General features: G+C 39.4%; 1 protein-coding gene across 1 annotated transcript in view; it reads right to left on the bottom strand.

Annotated features, from left to right (window-relative positions):
• Positions 1-1,516: 1,516 nt before the first annotated feature.
• Positions 1,517-19,004, bottom strand: part of NF1 (neurofibromin 1) — a 169,223-nt gene continuing 151,735 nt past the window's right edge. Inside the window, exon 58 of the mRNA XM_044993591.1 lies at positions 1,517-5,860. Coding sequence (XP_044849526.1) covers positions 5,718-5,860 — 143 coding nt within the window. The 3' untranslated portion in view covers positions 1,517-5,717. The remainder of the gene's footprint in view (positions 5,861-19,004) is intronic.

The raw sequence follows: 19,004 nt of genomic DNA, 5'->3' as shown, positions 1-19,004 counted from the left end.
TGACTTCGATGGCCATACGGGTGGTTGAGGTGCCGCAGTTGCGGGCAGAGGGGTGGTTACTCCCTGTTGTTGCTGTTGTGGGTGTGGAGCCCATGGCTGGCAGAATGGCCATTGCAGTTGGAAGGGCATGGCGGGCTTCCAGGGCTGGCCGTACCAGGGTTGATTTGTAAAGTTTACAGTGAAGCCCATGCTTGGTGAGGGCTGTTACAGGTGTAGCCATAGGAGAGGAAAGCTGGGCCGAGTGCCGTATATCCTCTCCATCGTCTTCCCCACTAGGGAATTGCATTGAAAGCTGTGGAGAGCTGGGTTGGCTAAGTACGGTGGTACCATCGGTCACAAGGAGAGGAGACTGTGGTACCGATGAAACAGAAGTCTGTGTGACACAGGAACTGCTGTGACGTGCCTGGTCTTGGTGCCGATGGGATGGTGGAGCTCGGTACCCTGTGCACACATCTATAATACACACATCTATAATGAACCAGATTAATAATGATGCTAGTTTAAAAAGGGACTGGAAAATATGGCATTACTGCTCTTTCTTATTTTGGATAGCAAATTAGGGAAACCCGACCCCGTATAAAAAAAAAAAATCTTCAGAAACTGCTACTCTTACTTTCATGCAGTCCCAACCTGTTGGTGAGGGCAGCATTCTGCGTTACAAAAGTCAGTAGATCTATAAATATTGTGTGCGCACACGCATGTACGTGTGGTGGAGTGTATAAATATATTCTTCACTGATCTGGGTCAAATGATGCAATGTTTAGTTTGCAGCAACCATCAAGTGTGTGAATATGTTCTCTGACATCTTTTACCAATTCAGAAAGAAGGCCGAATATAAGCATTTATACATTTTAAACAGGAAAGTAATATTTTCACATGGAAGAAAACAGACTTGATTATAATTAAGCTGCTGCCATAAAAGTTGCCTTTAATTGATACTTAATTCATAGCTGAAATTCCAGGCTTCTAAAATAAGCTTGAATAGACAGATTATACTGAAAGATTTTTTAGAAAGACTAAGCAGCCACCTTTAGTTATTAAAAAACTAAATTTACATTTAAAAATAAATGGGTTTGAAATACTGAGCTATTTAAATTATGATAAACTGATTTTGACTGATGTGAGGTGACATGAAATTACTCTGCTACAAGTTATTAGCAATCTTTTAAGTCAATGGGAGTTGCCCATGCTTAGCTGAGGGCAGAATTTGGGCCAATTAGTTTAACCATGATCTAGATATAAACAATTATGGAGAAAAAGCATTCAGCAATATTCACAGGCACAAATCCACATCACCAGCTTTAAACACAATTGTGGACTTCCCCATTGAAGTTAGTAGAAGAATCCTGACCTTGATGAGTTTTGGATTAGGTTCTTGGTTCAGACCCACTTCTAGTTTCCAAAAGAATAAAACAAATCCCTGTACCCTGAGTGACAAGAAAAGGATAAGAGGGAAAAAAAAGGTCAGCCTTGAAACCTAGCAGCCAATGACCCCCAAACAACTCAAAGCAGGTTGAATTTACATTTTACTTCAAAAAAAGGGAAGTACATACATGAGGGGAAAATAGGGTGAACAACAATTATTTGAAACCATAATTTCTACAGTTTTACCTACAAGTTACCAACTGTGTTCGAGTCAGCAGGATTCTCACCGGCTGCTGCACACTTGCTTACAATATTAACAGGATTGTAAATCAAGGAAACATTTTCAAAGTTGAGGCCCAAATGGAAATAGTAAGTTATCATACACAGTGTAAGTTTATAGTACACAGCATTTTTTCTTCTTTAAATGACATAACGCACCAGCAGGAAGGAGAAGTAGTAGTTAACAATTACTAACACTAGAATAATCAAATTTGTATGTTATACATATACAGCAACTAACTGCTTTACAAAAAAGCAAAATAATACAATATATTGTCACATGTATTTACAGTGTAGTAAATATACTTTGTCAAATTTTACACAAAATCTATTTACAGGTGAATATACTGCATTAAAAAAAATTGTGTGGCCAACACTAAAAGTGACTTTCTGTGGTAAGTCTGTTGCATAACATTAAAACGTGCTTAATTACATCTGAAAAATATTAACCTTAGAATGAAACAGAAAAAGCCCTAAAAGCTACAAACCAATTAGGAATAGAGCACTGGCACTTTCCTAAATGCTCAGTCCACAATACTTATTTGAAATGTTTCCTTTCATGGAAAATAAATTGCATGCACATTAAAGCAGAAGCATTGGTATAATTAACAGGTAGGTTATGCACTATTAAAATACTACCGAGTTAACTTTAAGTCAGGGAAAATACAAACACAAACAATAAAATGTCAATCTTCTTTACAGTACTTAATGTGGTTAATGCATAATGGATTAACATGCTCTAAAACAGGGGTGTCAAACATACGGTCCCCGTGATGTATTTATGTGGTCCGCATGTCAGAAGCAGAGTCTCCAAAATCTAAGCTTTCCCGTAAATCAAAGTGTCTAGGGCCCACGAACAGAGTGTAACCAATGCAGTGATGGCTGCTGAGTCTGCAGCTGTCTGAAACAATGACTCAGGTGTGAACTCCTCTGTTCCCTGTTAATTGGACTGGAGTACCAGAAGCCCAGTGATACTTCAGGCTCGATATTAACTATTTAATCACTGACCATTTTAGTAAAAGAAATAGGTGCAGGGGGAGGGAGTGAAGCACTGTATTGAGAAGTGGCAGTTGCCACAGGGAAAGAAATGCAGAGAAAAGGGCAGAAGTCTCAGACAAGGAAAGGGGGAAAAAAACAAGAAAGGAGAATAAGGAATTAAGAAAGAACATGTAGCAGTGGGTCTACTGGGGAGCAGATTTTTTGAGTGAAGAATGTGACAATAAGGCACTGAACAAATAACTTATCACTAGATGGTTAGTCACTATATAAAGACCATGTTCTTCCCTTGATCTCTTTGTAACCCTCTGACCAACACTGGTGGCTGTTCCACTGTACAGTGTGGAGAGTATATATATGGTCCTGAATTTATACGCTGGCCCACAGACTAGAATAAACCATAGAATACAGCCTTCACCTCCAAATGAGTTTGGCACCCCTGCTCTAGAAGGTTCAGATCTTCTGACCCAACTTAATGGTAGAAATGTTGAGACAATCCCTCCCACCCAAGGACATTTTACTATGGTGAGTTACTTTTTATTGCCTATTTTACATGGAATCAGTTTTGGTCAAGTGGATATTGAGAGACTCCTGTGGTTGTCACATGAAGGATAATTTTGATCACTGTATTTTGATTTCACAACATACACATTTCAAATGCACATAGTTTTTATGAATTCCAATTTCTTCAGGCAATCTCAGAACTCTGGAAAAGGTAGTTTTAAATACACTCAACCCAACCCAAACTGATTTGGTAATAAACATGAAAAAAGCAATATTTTTTAAAATTAGCTCACCAGGGAAACTGAAAGAGCTAAAAGCTTCTATTTTCTAACAGCATATTACCTTAAAAAGATTTCCCCGCCTTATGGTGAGAAAAAATGTATTAGTGAGTTTTGTTTAGGATTCATTATCTTTAACAAAACTCAACACCGAGAAAACTGACAGGGCTAGAATTAGCTTGATTCAATATGATCAAGGTTTTAAACTGACAGATTTTGAAACTGACTACTACACAATTGGATGTACTAGATGGAAGAGATTTTATCTGTGATATCCAAGGTTATGAATGCATAGCAGCTTAGTACCTGGCATTGGTCATTGCTCTATTCCTAAATTCAGTTCTATCCTCATAACCCATTTCATACATAGCTTTTGTAGAATTTTAATAATTAAGTTTCTACTGCAGCTCCTACGTGATCAAGAATAAAAAAAGTTTGGTTAATTGCACAAGTCTTCAATATTTTCCAACATATCTATTTCAAGATAACTACTAATTCTAAGTTTTCCTCTTATTTTGGCAAACTATTTGCATATTAAGTTTGTGTTCATAGTTTTTCCAGGACTGTAAACAAATTAAAAAAATTAAATTGTTATTTTCTGAATCAATACAATAAAGGCAAATTTTTATTTACATAAACATGTTACACTGTTACTGTGTGAATAAATGTGAATAATGTGCTATATCAATAAAATGTGAACACTTAGTTGTACCATTCTCTATTAATTTAGCTGTGGAGTTTGATTTACTGAAAGCCACTACTGAAATCGCACTATGGGAGGGTTTTTGTTTGTTTGTTTGTTTAAATACTATATACTTTTTTCTTTCAAGCCATTCATAAATTGCTAAATCCTAACATACAACAGGGACCACCTGGCATTAACAGTAGATATATTTAGCCCTAAAATGAGCACCCAGATGACATGCCCTCTTTTGTCAGAATTTATATTTACCTCTGAGATCAAAATGTTACGCACATTTTTAGTCCATAGAGATAGTATTTGCAGCGTGCTACTTCATTACATATCATTCAACATAGCAGCATATTATCACAGTCATCCATTGTTAATATACTACTGTAAGTTGATGAGTCTTTCACAGTGATAGAAAGCAATTTCAGTTTACTTCGTATAAACCCCAAACACAATTTTTGCAAGTTTAAAAAAAATGGAAAATTCTGCTAGACAAATTTGAGAGAAATGTCTACGCTGATAGCAGAAATTGCATTGCAAACATTCATACAAAACCTGTCTTTGACAAAAATGTCAGTTATTTTTAAATTCATGTACCATTTTGCATTGAAGTGAACATTAATGATTTTGTATCATTGCATGGGCAGCACACATGCAGTTTTGCTAAACAAAATTCTGAGTGAGTTGAAAGTTACTTCATACAACTTCCACAAATAGTTATTCTGCCAGGACTTGAAGGTGCATAAAATTGGTGGAAAGGGCAAAAGTAACATATAGGATATGTGGTAACAAAAAAAGTAATAAATTTTCCAAGCAGCTACTAAGAGAGCATAATTAATAGTCAGTTCTTGATGATTTACTTTTCTCTATACATCCATTTCTTTTAGTGCAGTCAAAGTTCAGCAAAAAATAAAATTTGCTTTGAAAAAAGTCAGTTTGTCCAGTCTGGTCCATACACAGTTCCAAATATATGAAGCTACTTTCTGGCAAATGAAGAGACACAAGTGTCCTCCTCCTCCTCTTAAATTTATTGCTAATTACTAAAGATGTAATTTATCAACCACCTTAGGTTAGGTTTACTGCACTGTGGCTAATTTCAAGGTTGCTTTTAAGTATGGTAAAAAAAAGTCCACAGCTAAAAATCTGAAGGGTTTGAATTAACAAGGATTATAGTACTTCCCTGGCTCATAAAGCCATTAATTTGAAAAGTGTGCAAAACAGGATTAAACATTAACACTTTCCTTTAAAGAAGAAACAAACAAGGCATATAACAGAAGCAAGGTAAAACGGTCTATGAGAAATGGCTTTCATATTTGGACAGCTACTGTACTGCACTGTTAAAGAATTCCGTACTTCATTCATCTACGAAGTTCTTCAGGATCTACAAATGGTTCCGTTGAATGGTTCTGAAATACTGGCTTAAACCAAAAAATAGAAGAAAAGAAAAGAAGGCATTAAAATTCAGGCAATGTTTTAAGAGTTGATCATCTGGCAACATGGCTGGTGGGATGGGAACGTTAAGAATTAAGTGCAGCATCACAACTGGTGGAGGGCCACTAGTGAAGCCCATGTACATAAGTCAGTTTATTAAAAAAAAAAATGCTTCACACAATCTTTTTAGAGCTGTGACGTTTGAAACTGCCAGCGCTTCGCTGCTTTTGCACTTGACTTGCAGACCCATGGCGTGTCCTTCCGCTGTTGGAGTGTCCTGTGGTGGGGGAGAGTTCGACATTCTCCTTGTCAATTCCTGATGGGAAATAAAGGCGACAACAACATTACTTTCCTGAGGCTAAGATTCTCAGTTCCATTTATGTTGTAATTTAATATTTTAAAGGCAGGTTTGTCCTCAGTTAAAGTGGTCACCAAGAAGGCATTTAAGAATTTTAATGACAGAAAAAAAAATGAGACATTCTTTATACTTAGACTAACAAAGTTGGGGAAAAAGAAGATAAGAGAAATAAGAATTACTGCAGGTGAAGCTAGAAGCAGCAGGCCTTAACTGAATGGTAATTACCACAGAATAGAGCATCTTCAACACAAACCTTACAATAACTCTCCAGCAGAGGTCGCCTTCCAATCATTTACAATTGCTCTCACCTCTCCATACACTCTAATCAAGCCGAACTGAGCAAAATTAACATTGCAAATGCCAAGCCAATAAAATTACACTAGCAGGGCCACAGGCTTCTTAGATATACAATATAGTCAAGAGGAATCTACTATTTCAATCTTAGCTCCATTTCATAACAGCCTCCTTCCCTCCACTTCTGGTCTTCTGTGTAAAATGTCAAACACTTTAACAGCAAGCAGAGCACCATTTATATTACCCTCTTTTAGTATTGCCATCATATAACGAGTTCATTTGTATTCCACCTGCAGAGCTGAGTCATACCTCCCAGTCAGAAGCCCCTTAATATAAATATTATAAGAGGGAGAAGGAGGAGGAGAATCAAAGAGTTCTATACGGCTTAATTAAGCAGTAAAAACAGAAAAATTTCACAGCCATTTACCGGTACATGTATACAGTTCTGGCAACTTAAAATTCCATATGACCTGCAGGGTGAACTCTAATGAGTAACACTGAGTTTATAAAAAACAGGGGAGGTGAAATTCTGAGTTTTCAAGACAGATTATAGGGGTGTTTTAACACTTTTTACAGGTAGTGTTCAGGAATACAGCATCTCACACAACAAACATCTTTAGCTGTGAGTATTCTGCAGTAAAAGTTTAAACACTTCCATTCTGGTAAGGAATCTATAGGAAATTACTTATTTCAAAAATATTTATAACTTATTTATAACTTACTGTTCACAGATGTCTCAAACTCTAGATAGATGACTATCTAGAGACAGACTTGATGCAGTTGTGTGAAATATGAAAAAACGTTTTCAGCATCTGATATTTTCATTAAGAACCGAGATGAGGATGTATAAAGGCTGTATGCAGGTACTGAACTATCATATATATTATATATATATATATATATATATATATATATATATATATATATATATATATATATATAACACACATGTAAAAATATACACAAGCTGCATATACTAAATTACCAAAATCAAACAGAAAAATTGTGACTTGTGAAACTATTGTTTATAACAAAAATTATTCCCTGTATTTGGTGTGTGTTTGTTTAATCTACCTCCAATCTTAAAAGAGAAGAAATTAGCTAATCAGGCTTCTGGAAACTTGCTGGAATGTTTTATTCTATTGTGCTTTCACCACACCCTAAAGGGAATATGTAGGTATATAAACCATTCACCGAATCCAATAAATCCTTGTTTTCTAAACAGGAAGACGTTTTTGAGTACAGGTGTAGGAATGCACATCTGCACTTGTTTTATCCACAGATTTTCAATTAAAAAATAAAAATTGTATGGCCAGTGTGATTTAAACAGTGCACACACAAGTATCTTAATCCCTGCATACGAGGCTCACATTTTATGAGTTTTGGAAGGGAATGCTAATATCTAAGTGCTGTTTCAGATCTATCTATATTAGTGAGTACGTATTCAGAGATATCAACATCCATGCACGGTAATACCATGCTTTTCTGCCCTTAGCTGAAGCCATATGCAGCCTCTTGTCCTTCAATCATTTAAAGTTACTACTTCTTTCAAATTTCCCTTGTGTATGAACTGAATCACAATGCCTAAAAACCTGTTTGCCCTTGAATCAGCGTCTAAATTTTGATGGGTTACAGTGGAAACCTAATTTCATTGTAGTGCGAAATAGACTGTTTTTTTGGTTGGGTTTCAATAAAAGGATATTTTAGCAGAATAAGGATGGTCTTCAGGTTAAGCCACTGGACTAAGACTCAGAAGATCCGGGTTCAGTGTCTGGCTTTGCTGAGAAAGTCAATCAATTTGTTTGTTCCTCAGTTCCCCATCTGTAAAATGGGGACAATACTTAACTCTGTCTATTCCATTTAGATTGTAAGCTTTTCAGGAACTGTGTCCTTCCATGTGAAAGTAGCACACTGCGGCTTCTAGATGGTACTGGAATATACATAAAGGCCTTTTGAACACAAAACAGTTCTTATTTAGGCCGAAGGTCTGTCATACTTTCAGCAATACCATCCTCCCACTATTACACTACACCTCTATCCCGATATAACGTGATCCCCGGGAGCCAAAAAAATCTCACTGCCTTATAGGTGAGACCAGGTTATATCAGGTTTGGTCTGGTACGGCATACCAGCAAGAGCTGGTACGCTGCGCTGGACTGGGCCAGCTTCCCCGGTGGTGATTTAAAGGGGTCAGTGCTCCAGCTGTTGCGGGGAGCCCCGGGCCCTTTAAATCACCGCCGGAGCTTCCGGCAGCAGGGCTCAGGTGGGGATTTAAAGGGCCTGGGGCTCCCTGCAGCAGCTGGAGCCTCTTGCCCTTTAGATCACCGCCCACGCCTGGCTGCCAGAGCCCCAGTGGGGATTTAAAGGGCCCGGTGCTCCAGCTGCTGTGGGGAGCCCTGGTCCCTTTAAATCATTGCCGGAGCTCTGGCAGTGGGGCTCGGGCGGGAATTTAAAGGGCCCGGGGCTCCCCGCAGCGGCCAGACAGTAAGACTGGGATCATCAGGCATATAAGTGGATGCTATATAGGACTGTGCATAACTGATGCAAATTGAAGTTTAATCAAATGATTCAGTCATGATTTGATATGTAAAACTAAGGATTATACTCTCCTCCTGTTATGGGCCAGAAATTTCCCTGGAAAAGAAGCCGAACAGGTGTGTAATATGTACAAATTCAAAGTCTGAGCAGTAGGTCTGGGGTATGTGCAACAATGGGCTATATTAAGTCTTTCTTACAGTGCTAGTCAGATAGCATTACCCAAGTTAAGGGATTTCTGATATTTTTATTATAAACATCTCATACGGAGTCAAAGCTTGGCAGCTTTAAATCACACTGTACTGAGATTTGGCCTACAACTTGGCAGCAGACAGAAAATACTTTTTAAAATGAAAATTTAAAAATTTTCAGATGCTTCTGATCTGAACTATGCTGAAGAACGTTGATTTGCCTGATTCATATGGTTTGTTTAGTGTACTAATCAGGTCAATTAAAACAGCTGAATTATTTCAAAAATACCTGCTAAGCACAGGTAGACTTACTTTTTATAACATCTCATCTGCGTCATGTTCCTTGTCATGTACTGGGTAGTATAAACAGTATGCAAACCCACAGAAAATTCAACTGTGTGTAATTAGATTTGCATTTTAATAGTCTTGTTCACTGCTGACAGGATATACCTGTTGATGTATATTCATATAATTTGTAATATCAAATGTACATCTACTACACATCCAGTAGACATGGTACTGAAAATTCCCTTGGATGGGGGGTTTGCACAGTAACGCTAGGATCATGGGGATTGGTAACTGAAGAGCTTTTTCAGTGACAGGTTGCCGGCTTGACTCCTGCGCTCTGGCTGGTAGCCTATGTGAAATGACTGGCTTCAGTCCAATTCCCCGTGGGCAGATATCCCCTTCACACATACTATGTGCACTGGGCTTGTTGCAGTGTCAGCAGAGACCATGGGTCTTGGTGAGGGAAGTGCTTCCTTACCCCTGAAAGCTGGCCCTCCAGATTAGGAATAAGGCACCATGGTAGTGTAACTGGAATGTAACTTGCGTTGCCACTGGCCATATTGCACTGTTGAACAGCCATAGGATTTCACCCTCGGGCGGCCAATTCATCACCTTGCACAAATTCTAATTTCCCCACAAAAGACTCAAAAAAACTGTTCTATCAACTGGGCAGAAATAACCACAGACTTTATACATTGTTATTAGAGGTGTGTCACATAACAAGTGTACTGAAATAATGTTAACACTATCAAGTCTGTATGACAGAAAAGAAGAAGGATGTAAACAGATGCTGCTACTTTACAAAATGAAAGTGCCCCTTACATATAAACGGCTATAAACCAGATAGCAACATTACAAAAGCAGTTCAAATGCAATTCAATCAAGGGATATTTTTTCAATTTTTAAAAAGCTGGTATAAAATTCCAACAAATAGCAGCGGATGAGTGCCACTAGGAGATAAATTCAGAGTGACGGCTGCAGTGGTTTGCCGCACTATACTCCCATTGTACAGCTCCTACAATTACAGACCTCTGCTATAAATGGGAACAATTATTTCTAATGCTCCATTTCTTGCTTCTCTGCTGAAGCATGTCATGTTGTGTATTTAAGCATACACTGTCAGTGCAATATGAAAATAACTTGCTTTGCCCTCCTTTCAAACCTCAGATCTGAACTCTCAGCGTTTAAGAGTTCTTAGGACACTGGATACAATAAAAAAAACAAAACAGTTACTTATCTTACTCTAACTGTGGCTCTACAAGATGTATTGTCCACATGGATTCCCCTTCTAGTGCACACGTGTCCATGCACACAAGATTGGATTCATAGCCAGAAGTGCCAGTTAGGCTGTGCCTATGCCCTGGATGACCTATGCTCTGACGCTCAAGGACTAGTGAGCAGAGAGAGCTCAGCTGTCCATCAGCTCCTTTGCCAATACATTATCCAGGGGCATAGGACTCCAGGGAAGCAGGGAAGAAGGGTGGGTCATGGAACCCATGTGGCCAACACATCTTAAAGAACTATAGCTATTGTAAAGTTAGTAACTGATCTCTGATTGATTGTCCACAGATTCCACTTGCTGGTCACCAGCAAGCTGTGACATCTGATGTTTGTGGGTGAGCCTGCAGCTGACTGATGAGATCTGTTAAGGTCTTGAAACTCTCCTGTGGCAAATAAGCCCTTGATGATGTGGAATCTAGCACTGCCCTAATGAAAACTATTCTCTGTGTTGGTAACAGCAATGACTTTTCTTTGTTGATCCTAACAAAGTGGTGTGGTGAAAAGTTGTAGGATTAGGGAATGGAATTGTTCACCTGCTACCGTGATCATCCTTGAATGAGCCAACTGTCAAGGTATGGCTATACCTGGATACCTGGTTTCCTTAGGTAAGCTGCTATGACTGCCAAACAATACTCTTGGTGCTGCTGAAAGACTAAAGGCCAAGACTCTGTAGTGAGATGCTTCCATTTGGAATTTGAGTGATTTTCTGTGCACTAGCTGAACTGATACGTGAAAGTAATTGGAACAAGATACCACGATTTACTGAGAAACTCCCTAGCAGAGAACCCCCAAAATGACTCAAGAGACAGGAAAATTATTAATCAAGTCTGCAAGTGTTGCTATCCCAAAGGTCTATGCCTACAGTGATGGCGCCCTCTCAAGGAAGTAGGAGTCACATGAATGGGACCAAGTTGAGTGGATGGGCGGGCGATACCTCCTTACTGTGCTCAGAAGGGGAGAAGGAAAGAGTACGGGGGGAGGGGGGGGATGGACTATACTGTCTGGGACTCTAAGGTGAATGAGTCTCCCCCACTACTGGAGCTGAATAGGAGACTAGTACTGTAATAGTACTGGTAGCTGATACTGTACAGGGCCCTCTCACAGCTGAGGATAGTAATGATGACTCAAGCTGTGTGGTCACCACAAAATAAGCTGGTACTGAAAATAACTCCAGAGCTAAAGAAATCTGTGCTGGGAGTATCTGTACCGCAGGGGTTGGCACCAGAGTCATCCGCACCACATGCACAAATATCCAGACCGGGCGAAGCACAGACTGCTGCTGTATATGCTCAGAGACCAGAACAACCCGATTTAGGCTGTGAACCACCCTAGGCTAAGTTGTTTTAGGAGAGCTTTGCTTCCTTTAACTTAGGTCCCCTAAGAAGGGCTTTTCTCACCTTCTGCATCCTCTTGCGGAACGAGTGAGACTGAGGATCTCCCAGGGCTATATATGGCTCTCCAAGACAAAAAAAGGCACCTTGAGTGCCAGTCATTAACAAAGTGGAATATCTACGTTAAAGCAGAGATGGTTGGACCCTCAGGGACTTTGTTTCAGTCATGAAAGCTAAATCCCAGTACTGGGGAAGTCTCTAACACTAGTATTTTTTTTCTTAAATATATATAGCCAAGGTGGTAAAAAATTACTATACTATTTTAACATATATGTATGTGTATATACCCCCCCCCCCAAAAAAAATAGCACAGTGTGCAGAGAAGTGAACGTTGCAGGGGTTCTGTCCTTGCAGCTATGGTTGGTAAGAAGGAGCTGAGAGATGGCTGGGCTCACTCTGCCCTTTATGCCCTCAGTAGGGATATGTGGCAGGGAATCGAAGGTTCAGGTGTGATCCCAATGGCACTACTGGCCAAAAGAATCTGATCTTATGCACGTGGAGAACATATGCATTAAAAGGGGACCATGCGGACAATCACCTGAAGAGCTGTTTAAGTGACGAAAGACACCAGCTGAAGTGTTGTTTAAATATTTGTAAACCAGACATTTTTTAAAGCACCAACCAATATATTTTCCACAGTGAGCACCACAGAAGATAGAGGTCATAAAATGGGTCTAACAGGAAACTTCACCCTGTGTCAAATGGCTGTGCTGACTACCCACTGACAGGAAACCTTTATCAGAACTGTGGTTAAACAAGTGCACCTCTATATGGTAAAGGTGGAATGAAGCTTACAGTACAGAATGTCAGGATGAAAGCACTAAATGGGATTTATGTTCACATGCACAGACATTTCTAAACAGCTTTAACCCCTATTCTCTTAATATCGGACTAGCAACAATAAGTTAATTGTAAATAACTTAGTGTGTAAAAGATTCATGTCAGAACAAAGCAAACAGAAGTTCCAACTATTTTAGTGTGAACTTCACACAAATAACTTATGACATTGCAAATGTGAAAAAAGTCACTCCACACAGAAGGGACTTTGGGTCCAGAAAGATCATCACTAACATCCTAAAACAAAAAATTAATTAATTTGAGGCAATGAAGCTGAAATCTCACTTTAATCCAATCCTGCTGCCAAGTAACAGATATCAATTTTATACTGAAACTGTGTACTGACTGAAAATTATTCCTGCACTGCTTATGCCTCATTATTTCTGCAGCAAAATGAATGTGTTGGGTATGTTATGTTCAGGAATATTCAAGTGCAATCGTGTTACTGTTCAGCAATAGAACGAACACTGTACATAGAAAATTATTGTAATGATAGCAGTTAAAATGCGGCATAGAGCAAAAATTAGTGACAGTGAAAAAAATGTTAATGAAATTTCAGATAATTTTTAACCTAATTATGGAAGGAGGAAGCAAGTGACTGTTTACTGAATGAATAAAAACTTTCCAAGCCATTTTAATCAACTGCCTCCAACTGTCTTCTGTCTCATTCAGATGAGAATCAGCCTCTCATTCTGTCAGTCACTAGATTCTCCTTTCATTTACACTAGTGAGAGTGGAGAATCAAGCCCACTATTTTACAGGCATAAGGATTATTTTCTAAATTCAAAACACAATTACATTCTGACTCCTGCTGTCCATTGTGGCTTATTTCATCCTGCCGCTCCACACACACAGGTGCAGACAACCTAGAGCTCAGGCAAAGCACAAGATAAAGGAAAACAGGAAGGCGTCTGTAAGAGTGAGCACATAACACATTCTCTGCACCTCTTTCTGTATCTTCCTACATGAACGGAAGCCTCAAAATAACATTGTCTCAAAAAAAGCAGCGTTTGGCCTTCAATAATTAACCTGGCAAAGCTGGTTCCAAAACAACTCCTCTTGTGCACAAGTGCTGGTGGTATACAACTGATGTTTAAGCTGATTTCCTATTAATCAAAAGAACTCAAATGAAACATTTCGGCCTCTCTCTCATTCTTTGCTAATATCTGCGGTTGATTATCTTCATTGGGTGCCCATCACTGGAGTATCTGGGTGCCAATTCTCTTCTCAAGCCTGCCTTATTCCTGTGGACGGGACTTGCACTCCCACCTGCTGGGTTTTAAGTATCAAGTAAGGAGCTAATGATAATACAAGAAGAGCAACAGCTTTGCACTTACTTACAAGTACTTTAAGCCCCTCAGGGCAGGAGTGGGTGTCTATATACTGTATATATTTGAAAAGTTCTGAAAATAAGTTTAAAAAAATTAAAATGCTTCATAGAATCTTAGGTCTGGAAGTCATTCCTGTGTTTAAAGAGCTTAGTAAATTACTTCTCATGCCTTAAGCCCAACTCTAATGCAGATCAAGCAGTATCTCGTGCAAATATGATGAAAGTAGAGGGTACCTTGATGAGGAAGCGGCATGAAAACTGCTGATTTAGAGCAAGGCAGAGAAGCTTCATGGACACAGAATGAAAGAAAAAACATAAGTGAATAATGTCCATGACAAAAAAAAGAATAAAACACAAAACATTTATAGACAATGATTTTTCCTAGTTCTCTTGTTTCCAAAGGCAGGAAATGGAAAAATGTTAATATTTGCAAATATCTTAATAAATTGAATTATTAAAATAATAAAAACCTGTTTGTATAATCAATGGTTATTGCTAAATTAATTCGATGTGATAAGATAAGATGGACATCACCAAAACAGCTGATTCTTTTAGTTGAATGGGATCACTATGAAATTCTTGTGCATCCTAGAGCTTCTGTGGCTACCTCACCTCTTTCTAGAGACCATGTGTAGTGGTCATCTCTATCGCGGACCCTGGTGTGCTTGGGTTACTGATTTCATTCTGGGGATAACATTTCTCTCACCCCTTGCTTCCTTTCATCTCTCCTGAGACAACAGCAGAAGGTGAGAGAGACACACAGCAATGATCTGACTTCCCCAACAAGCTGAGCCTCTAATATGGCACAGTTAATCTGAATGCAAGACTTAGTCCACATCCACAGTTGCATAAAGACGTGGTAGGGTGGGCTAATTAAATGGTCAACAGGACCGAACTGTTTGAAAACCAAGGCCTGATCTACAAACAAAGTTGTACCAGTTTAACATCACACCTTTAGCTAACCTGCTACGAATCTGTGCAGCTCAGGCCCAAGCAGTGGCAAATTTGGGGGTTGAGGTACATCATAAAGGGCTGCGACTTACAAACTGGTCCACAGAATGAGAAAACTGGAGGACCACTGCTCTAATTCTAAGTCTCCCACCCAATTGCCAGAATGGGGTGAGTACATTCAGGTAGAGGCAAAACACTCATAAGAAATAAAGGTGAAGAGAGGAGACAAAGTAACATTTCGATTAAGAGCTGGGGTAAGATATTCTTAGTTATTAGGGTTTTTAATTTTTAAGTGTCAAACTTGAAATATCTTTAAGGGGTGATTTTCAGAGGTTTTGAGCATCTCTGAACACCAGCCATTTAAGGTATCTGAAACTGGGTACCCAAAATTCAATCAATGGTAAACTACAAAAGTATTGGCCTATATGTAAATTGTAATGTATGACTATGTTCTTAATAGATGACTTGATGTATCCTTCTGTATTCCTCTGTAAGCTGGCGCAGACTCACCTGGCGGCGCCTCCTGCTGGTCGTCCCTGGGAATTAGCTCACCAGCCCTCTGGAGTGCCCTCTGTCGGCCAGAGATCCGCTACTGCTGTGACCCTCCCGGACCCCAGTGCCCCCTTCTCTGGGTTACTGCCCCCCTGGCAGTACCCCCACACTCAGGTTCTGGGTCTCCCCATCCTGGAGAACCCGCACCAACTAACCCCACCTCACCTCAGTCTGGGCTACTGCCAGTCACCAGCTAGCCCCACTCCCTGGGGCAGACTGCAGTATAAGCCACTCATTGCAGACAAGGGGGTTTGGACCTGCTGCCTTCCTCTACCACCCAGTGCCCTTTTAGTCCTTAAACCAGGCCTTGCAGCCTGGGTCGTTGCCAGCCAGGAGCTCCCCTGCTCCTCTGGCTTTCCCCAGCCCTGCTTCACTCCCAGTACCCTTTCTGCTAGGCAGCCAGGCCCTGCTCCCTCTCAGACCAGAGAGAGCCTTCTCTCTTCCTGGCTGCCCTGACCTTTATACACCCAGTTGGGTCTGTTTGGGGCTGCCTCCCAATCAGCCCAGCTTTTCTCTCAGCCCTCTCCCAGGGGTGGCTTTAAGCCCCTCAGGGCAGGAGTGGGTGTCTACATACTGTATATATTTGAAAAGTTCTGAAAATAAGTTTAAAAAAATTAAAATGCTTCATAGAATCTTAGGTCTGGAAGGGAGCTTGAGAGGTCATCCAATCCAGTCCCCCTCCCTTGCACTCATGGCAGGACTAAGTAATATCAAGACCATCCCTGATCATCCTCTGTATTAAGCAACATCTGCAAAAAAAGCTTAAAGTTACCACTGAGCTTTGGGAGGAATGAGTTTTCTATGTGATAAATTTAACAGAATAACTTAGTTTCTTAGGTGGGAGGTCTAGTAATTCACTTAAAATACTAGCCCACAACACAAAATAAAGCCAAGAAATACAAATCAGTTTTGTAAATTTTAAAGAAATTTAAGAATCAGATATAGAATTCCTTATAGGCTGAAGCTTCTCTCTTTTGCTTTCTTCAACACTAGCAGAAAACTCGAAATGCTTCAACTGATAAAAAGCCAATAAGACCATTGAGAAAAATCTGCTCTCAGTAGCAGTAACTCCAGGTATATCATATCTTTTAGCTCCTACAGCGCTAAACCACTCTTGATAGCTAAGCTATTGGATGAAGCAGTCTTGTGACCACAAAGCATGCTCTGACTAATCTCCAGCTCTGCATTTTACATAGTCTAATTTATTATTACAAAAAAAAAATTAATATAATGTAATAAATTGACACACTGAACAGACACTGCCAACCTTTCTTTTAAAGTTAATGGGATTTTAAAAAAATTAGTTTTCTCCCAAACTATCTCCCATTGACCAGTGTGGTTGGCGGAACACTTGGCTAGTGGTTTGCAGGGAGTTGACTTGTTCCTTGTTGAGAGAAACGAAACAGATGGGAAGGGATGAAATGAAGAGCAAAAGCATACACGGCATTTTTTTTTTCCTGAAAAGACCACCACTACACACAATGCAGTACAGAAGCTAAGAATACACAAATACTTTCCCAACATCACTTTACTATGTGCAAACAACTGCTGGAGTTGTCACAGAGATGTTACATAATTGTGGGATGAGAGGTATCCGCAAGACAGGTCTTTCCATTAAGATGTTGACCAGCATGTCCTGAATTTTATTTTTTAAATGCCTTTAATTTTTTCCCTACTCCCGTTTGCCTGTCAGTTTCCATCTTGCTAACTGACCATAGAGGGAAACAGTGAATTTACTGAACAGCGCTGGCAAATACACAAATTAAACTGACAACATTTTCCCTTAACTTTTTCCTGTAATAGGAATGTTACATGCTATTTGTACTGTACCTATAATCAGCTCAAAATTTTCAGAAAGAAATTGATTTTTAACTTAACTGTGTCCCTTTAAATACTCACAGTAACACTATTGAGACACCATCTAAGATCTTCATGTAGTTTTCTGTTTTGAACAAAGTCGACCAACTTGACACTTTTGACTATTCATTGCTTTATAATACTTCTGCCAAAAATTACTGAATGTTTATAAACAAAGCTAAAACCACCTTCTTATTTAAGAAATTAAGATAGGAACATAAAAAAATCTTGCAATGTAAAAAACTGATTTTTCCAAGGATTTCTAAAACTAACATCTACTGTAACCATTACTGCAAAATAGTGTTGATAATTTTAACACCTTGCGATCATAAATCTGATTGCACCCCAATTCTTCTGTTTCTCACTGCCCAAGTCTCGTTATTTGTCCTCAGCATGAACATCTATAACAAGGACACAGCAACAAGACTGCAATGACAATAAAAGCCTCCCTAGGGCTGAGCTGTGCTATTGATAAAGCAGCATAGACAGGTACAACACTGAAAAGCTAATACTCTTCTCCCATTCAGGACAAAGCTATTTAGTGAAATAAATCACCCTGGCTTAGCCAGAACTTGGGAAATGAGCTAGTTTCTCCTCAGGATAACGGATTTTTCTACCTAAACTGGCTCAATTTTCTCAAGACACAATCCTAGCACCCTCTCTTCAATGATTAAATCAACTAGAGTGTTTCAGCTGTTCTAAAAAATTGGAATCCTCTTCTTCAAAGACACTGGACAGACTCTGCATTGAGGTCACAACTAAGTGATGAAGTGGTAGGATTTTAAATACACTTCAATGTTACTCATTTGGTAACCAGCTTTACAGGGCATTGCCTCATCTTTTGCAAACCTAATATTTATCATATAGACGAAGAAACATGGACAACAGCTGTGAATGGAAAGGAGAACTGGAAGGCTAGATTTCTTGAGTGCAACTGACTCCTGGTTTTGGGCCAAAAGAAGCCAGAGAGAAAACAGAGGCAAGTACCGGAACTAAAGGCAAGCAAGAGACTACCAATCCTTGCATCCAGAATAGAAAAATAAGCATGGAACCAAAAAGATTATTTTTAAAAGTGTCAGAGCTGTAGCAATTTGAACACAACAGGGCAAAATTATACACCATATTGGTATCACTGAGGCAGAAAAGACGTTTACTAGATGTGTAAGTTAGCAATCCAAAACTACTGCCTAATGGATCAAGAAATTTCCCCCAACATTCATCTTGTGTTTTCTTTGAACATTTCATCCTACTGCCCCTCACTCATATCCTCATATACTGCACTTAATAGTTCCTCACCTTGCTCACTGTTTACTCCCCTGCATGCAAACATCTACACCTTCATTTCCTCCCATTTAGTGGTCACATAGCAAAGCTATACATATTAAAGTCTTCCATTCCTCCATCATTTACTCTTTCCTAACACTTGGTGGTAGTTCTTTTTGGAACTCCTATTTACCAGTATCTTTTTAGTAATGTGGTCAGAAGTGAAACAGTATTTCAGGTGTGGGAGCACCAGTTCTTTTATTCAGCAGGACGACCACTTCTGTTCCATGACGACATGCTGTTGCCTGTACAGCCTTAAACTACATTACATT

Source organism: Mauremys mutica, chromosome 19 (assembly GCF_020497125.1).
Source record: "Mauremys mutica isolate MM-2020 ecotype Southern chromosome 19, ASM2049712v1, whole genome shotgun sequence".
In the NCBI taxonomy this organism is placed as follows: Eukaryota; Metazoa; Chordata; order Testudines; family Geoemydidae; genus Mauremys; species Mauremys mutica.
The sequence above is the reverse complement of the archived record's forward strand: the minus strand, read 5'-3'. Positions and strand labels throughout refer to the sequence as shown.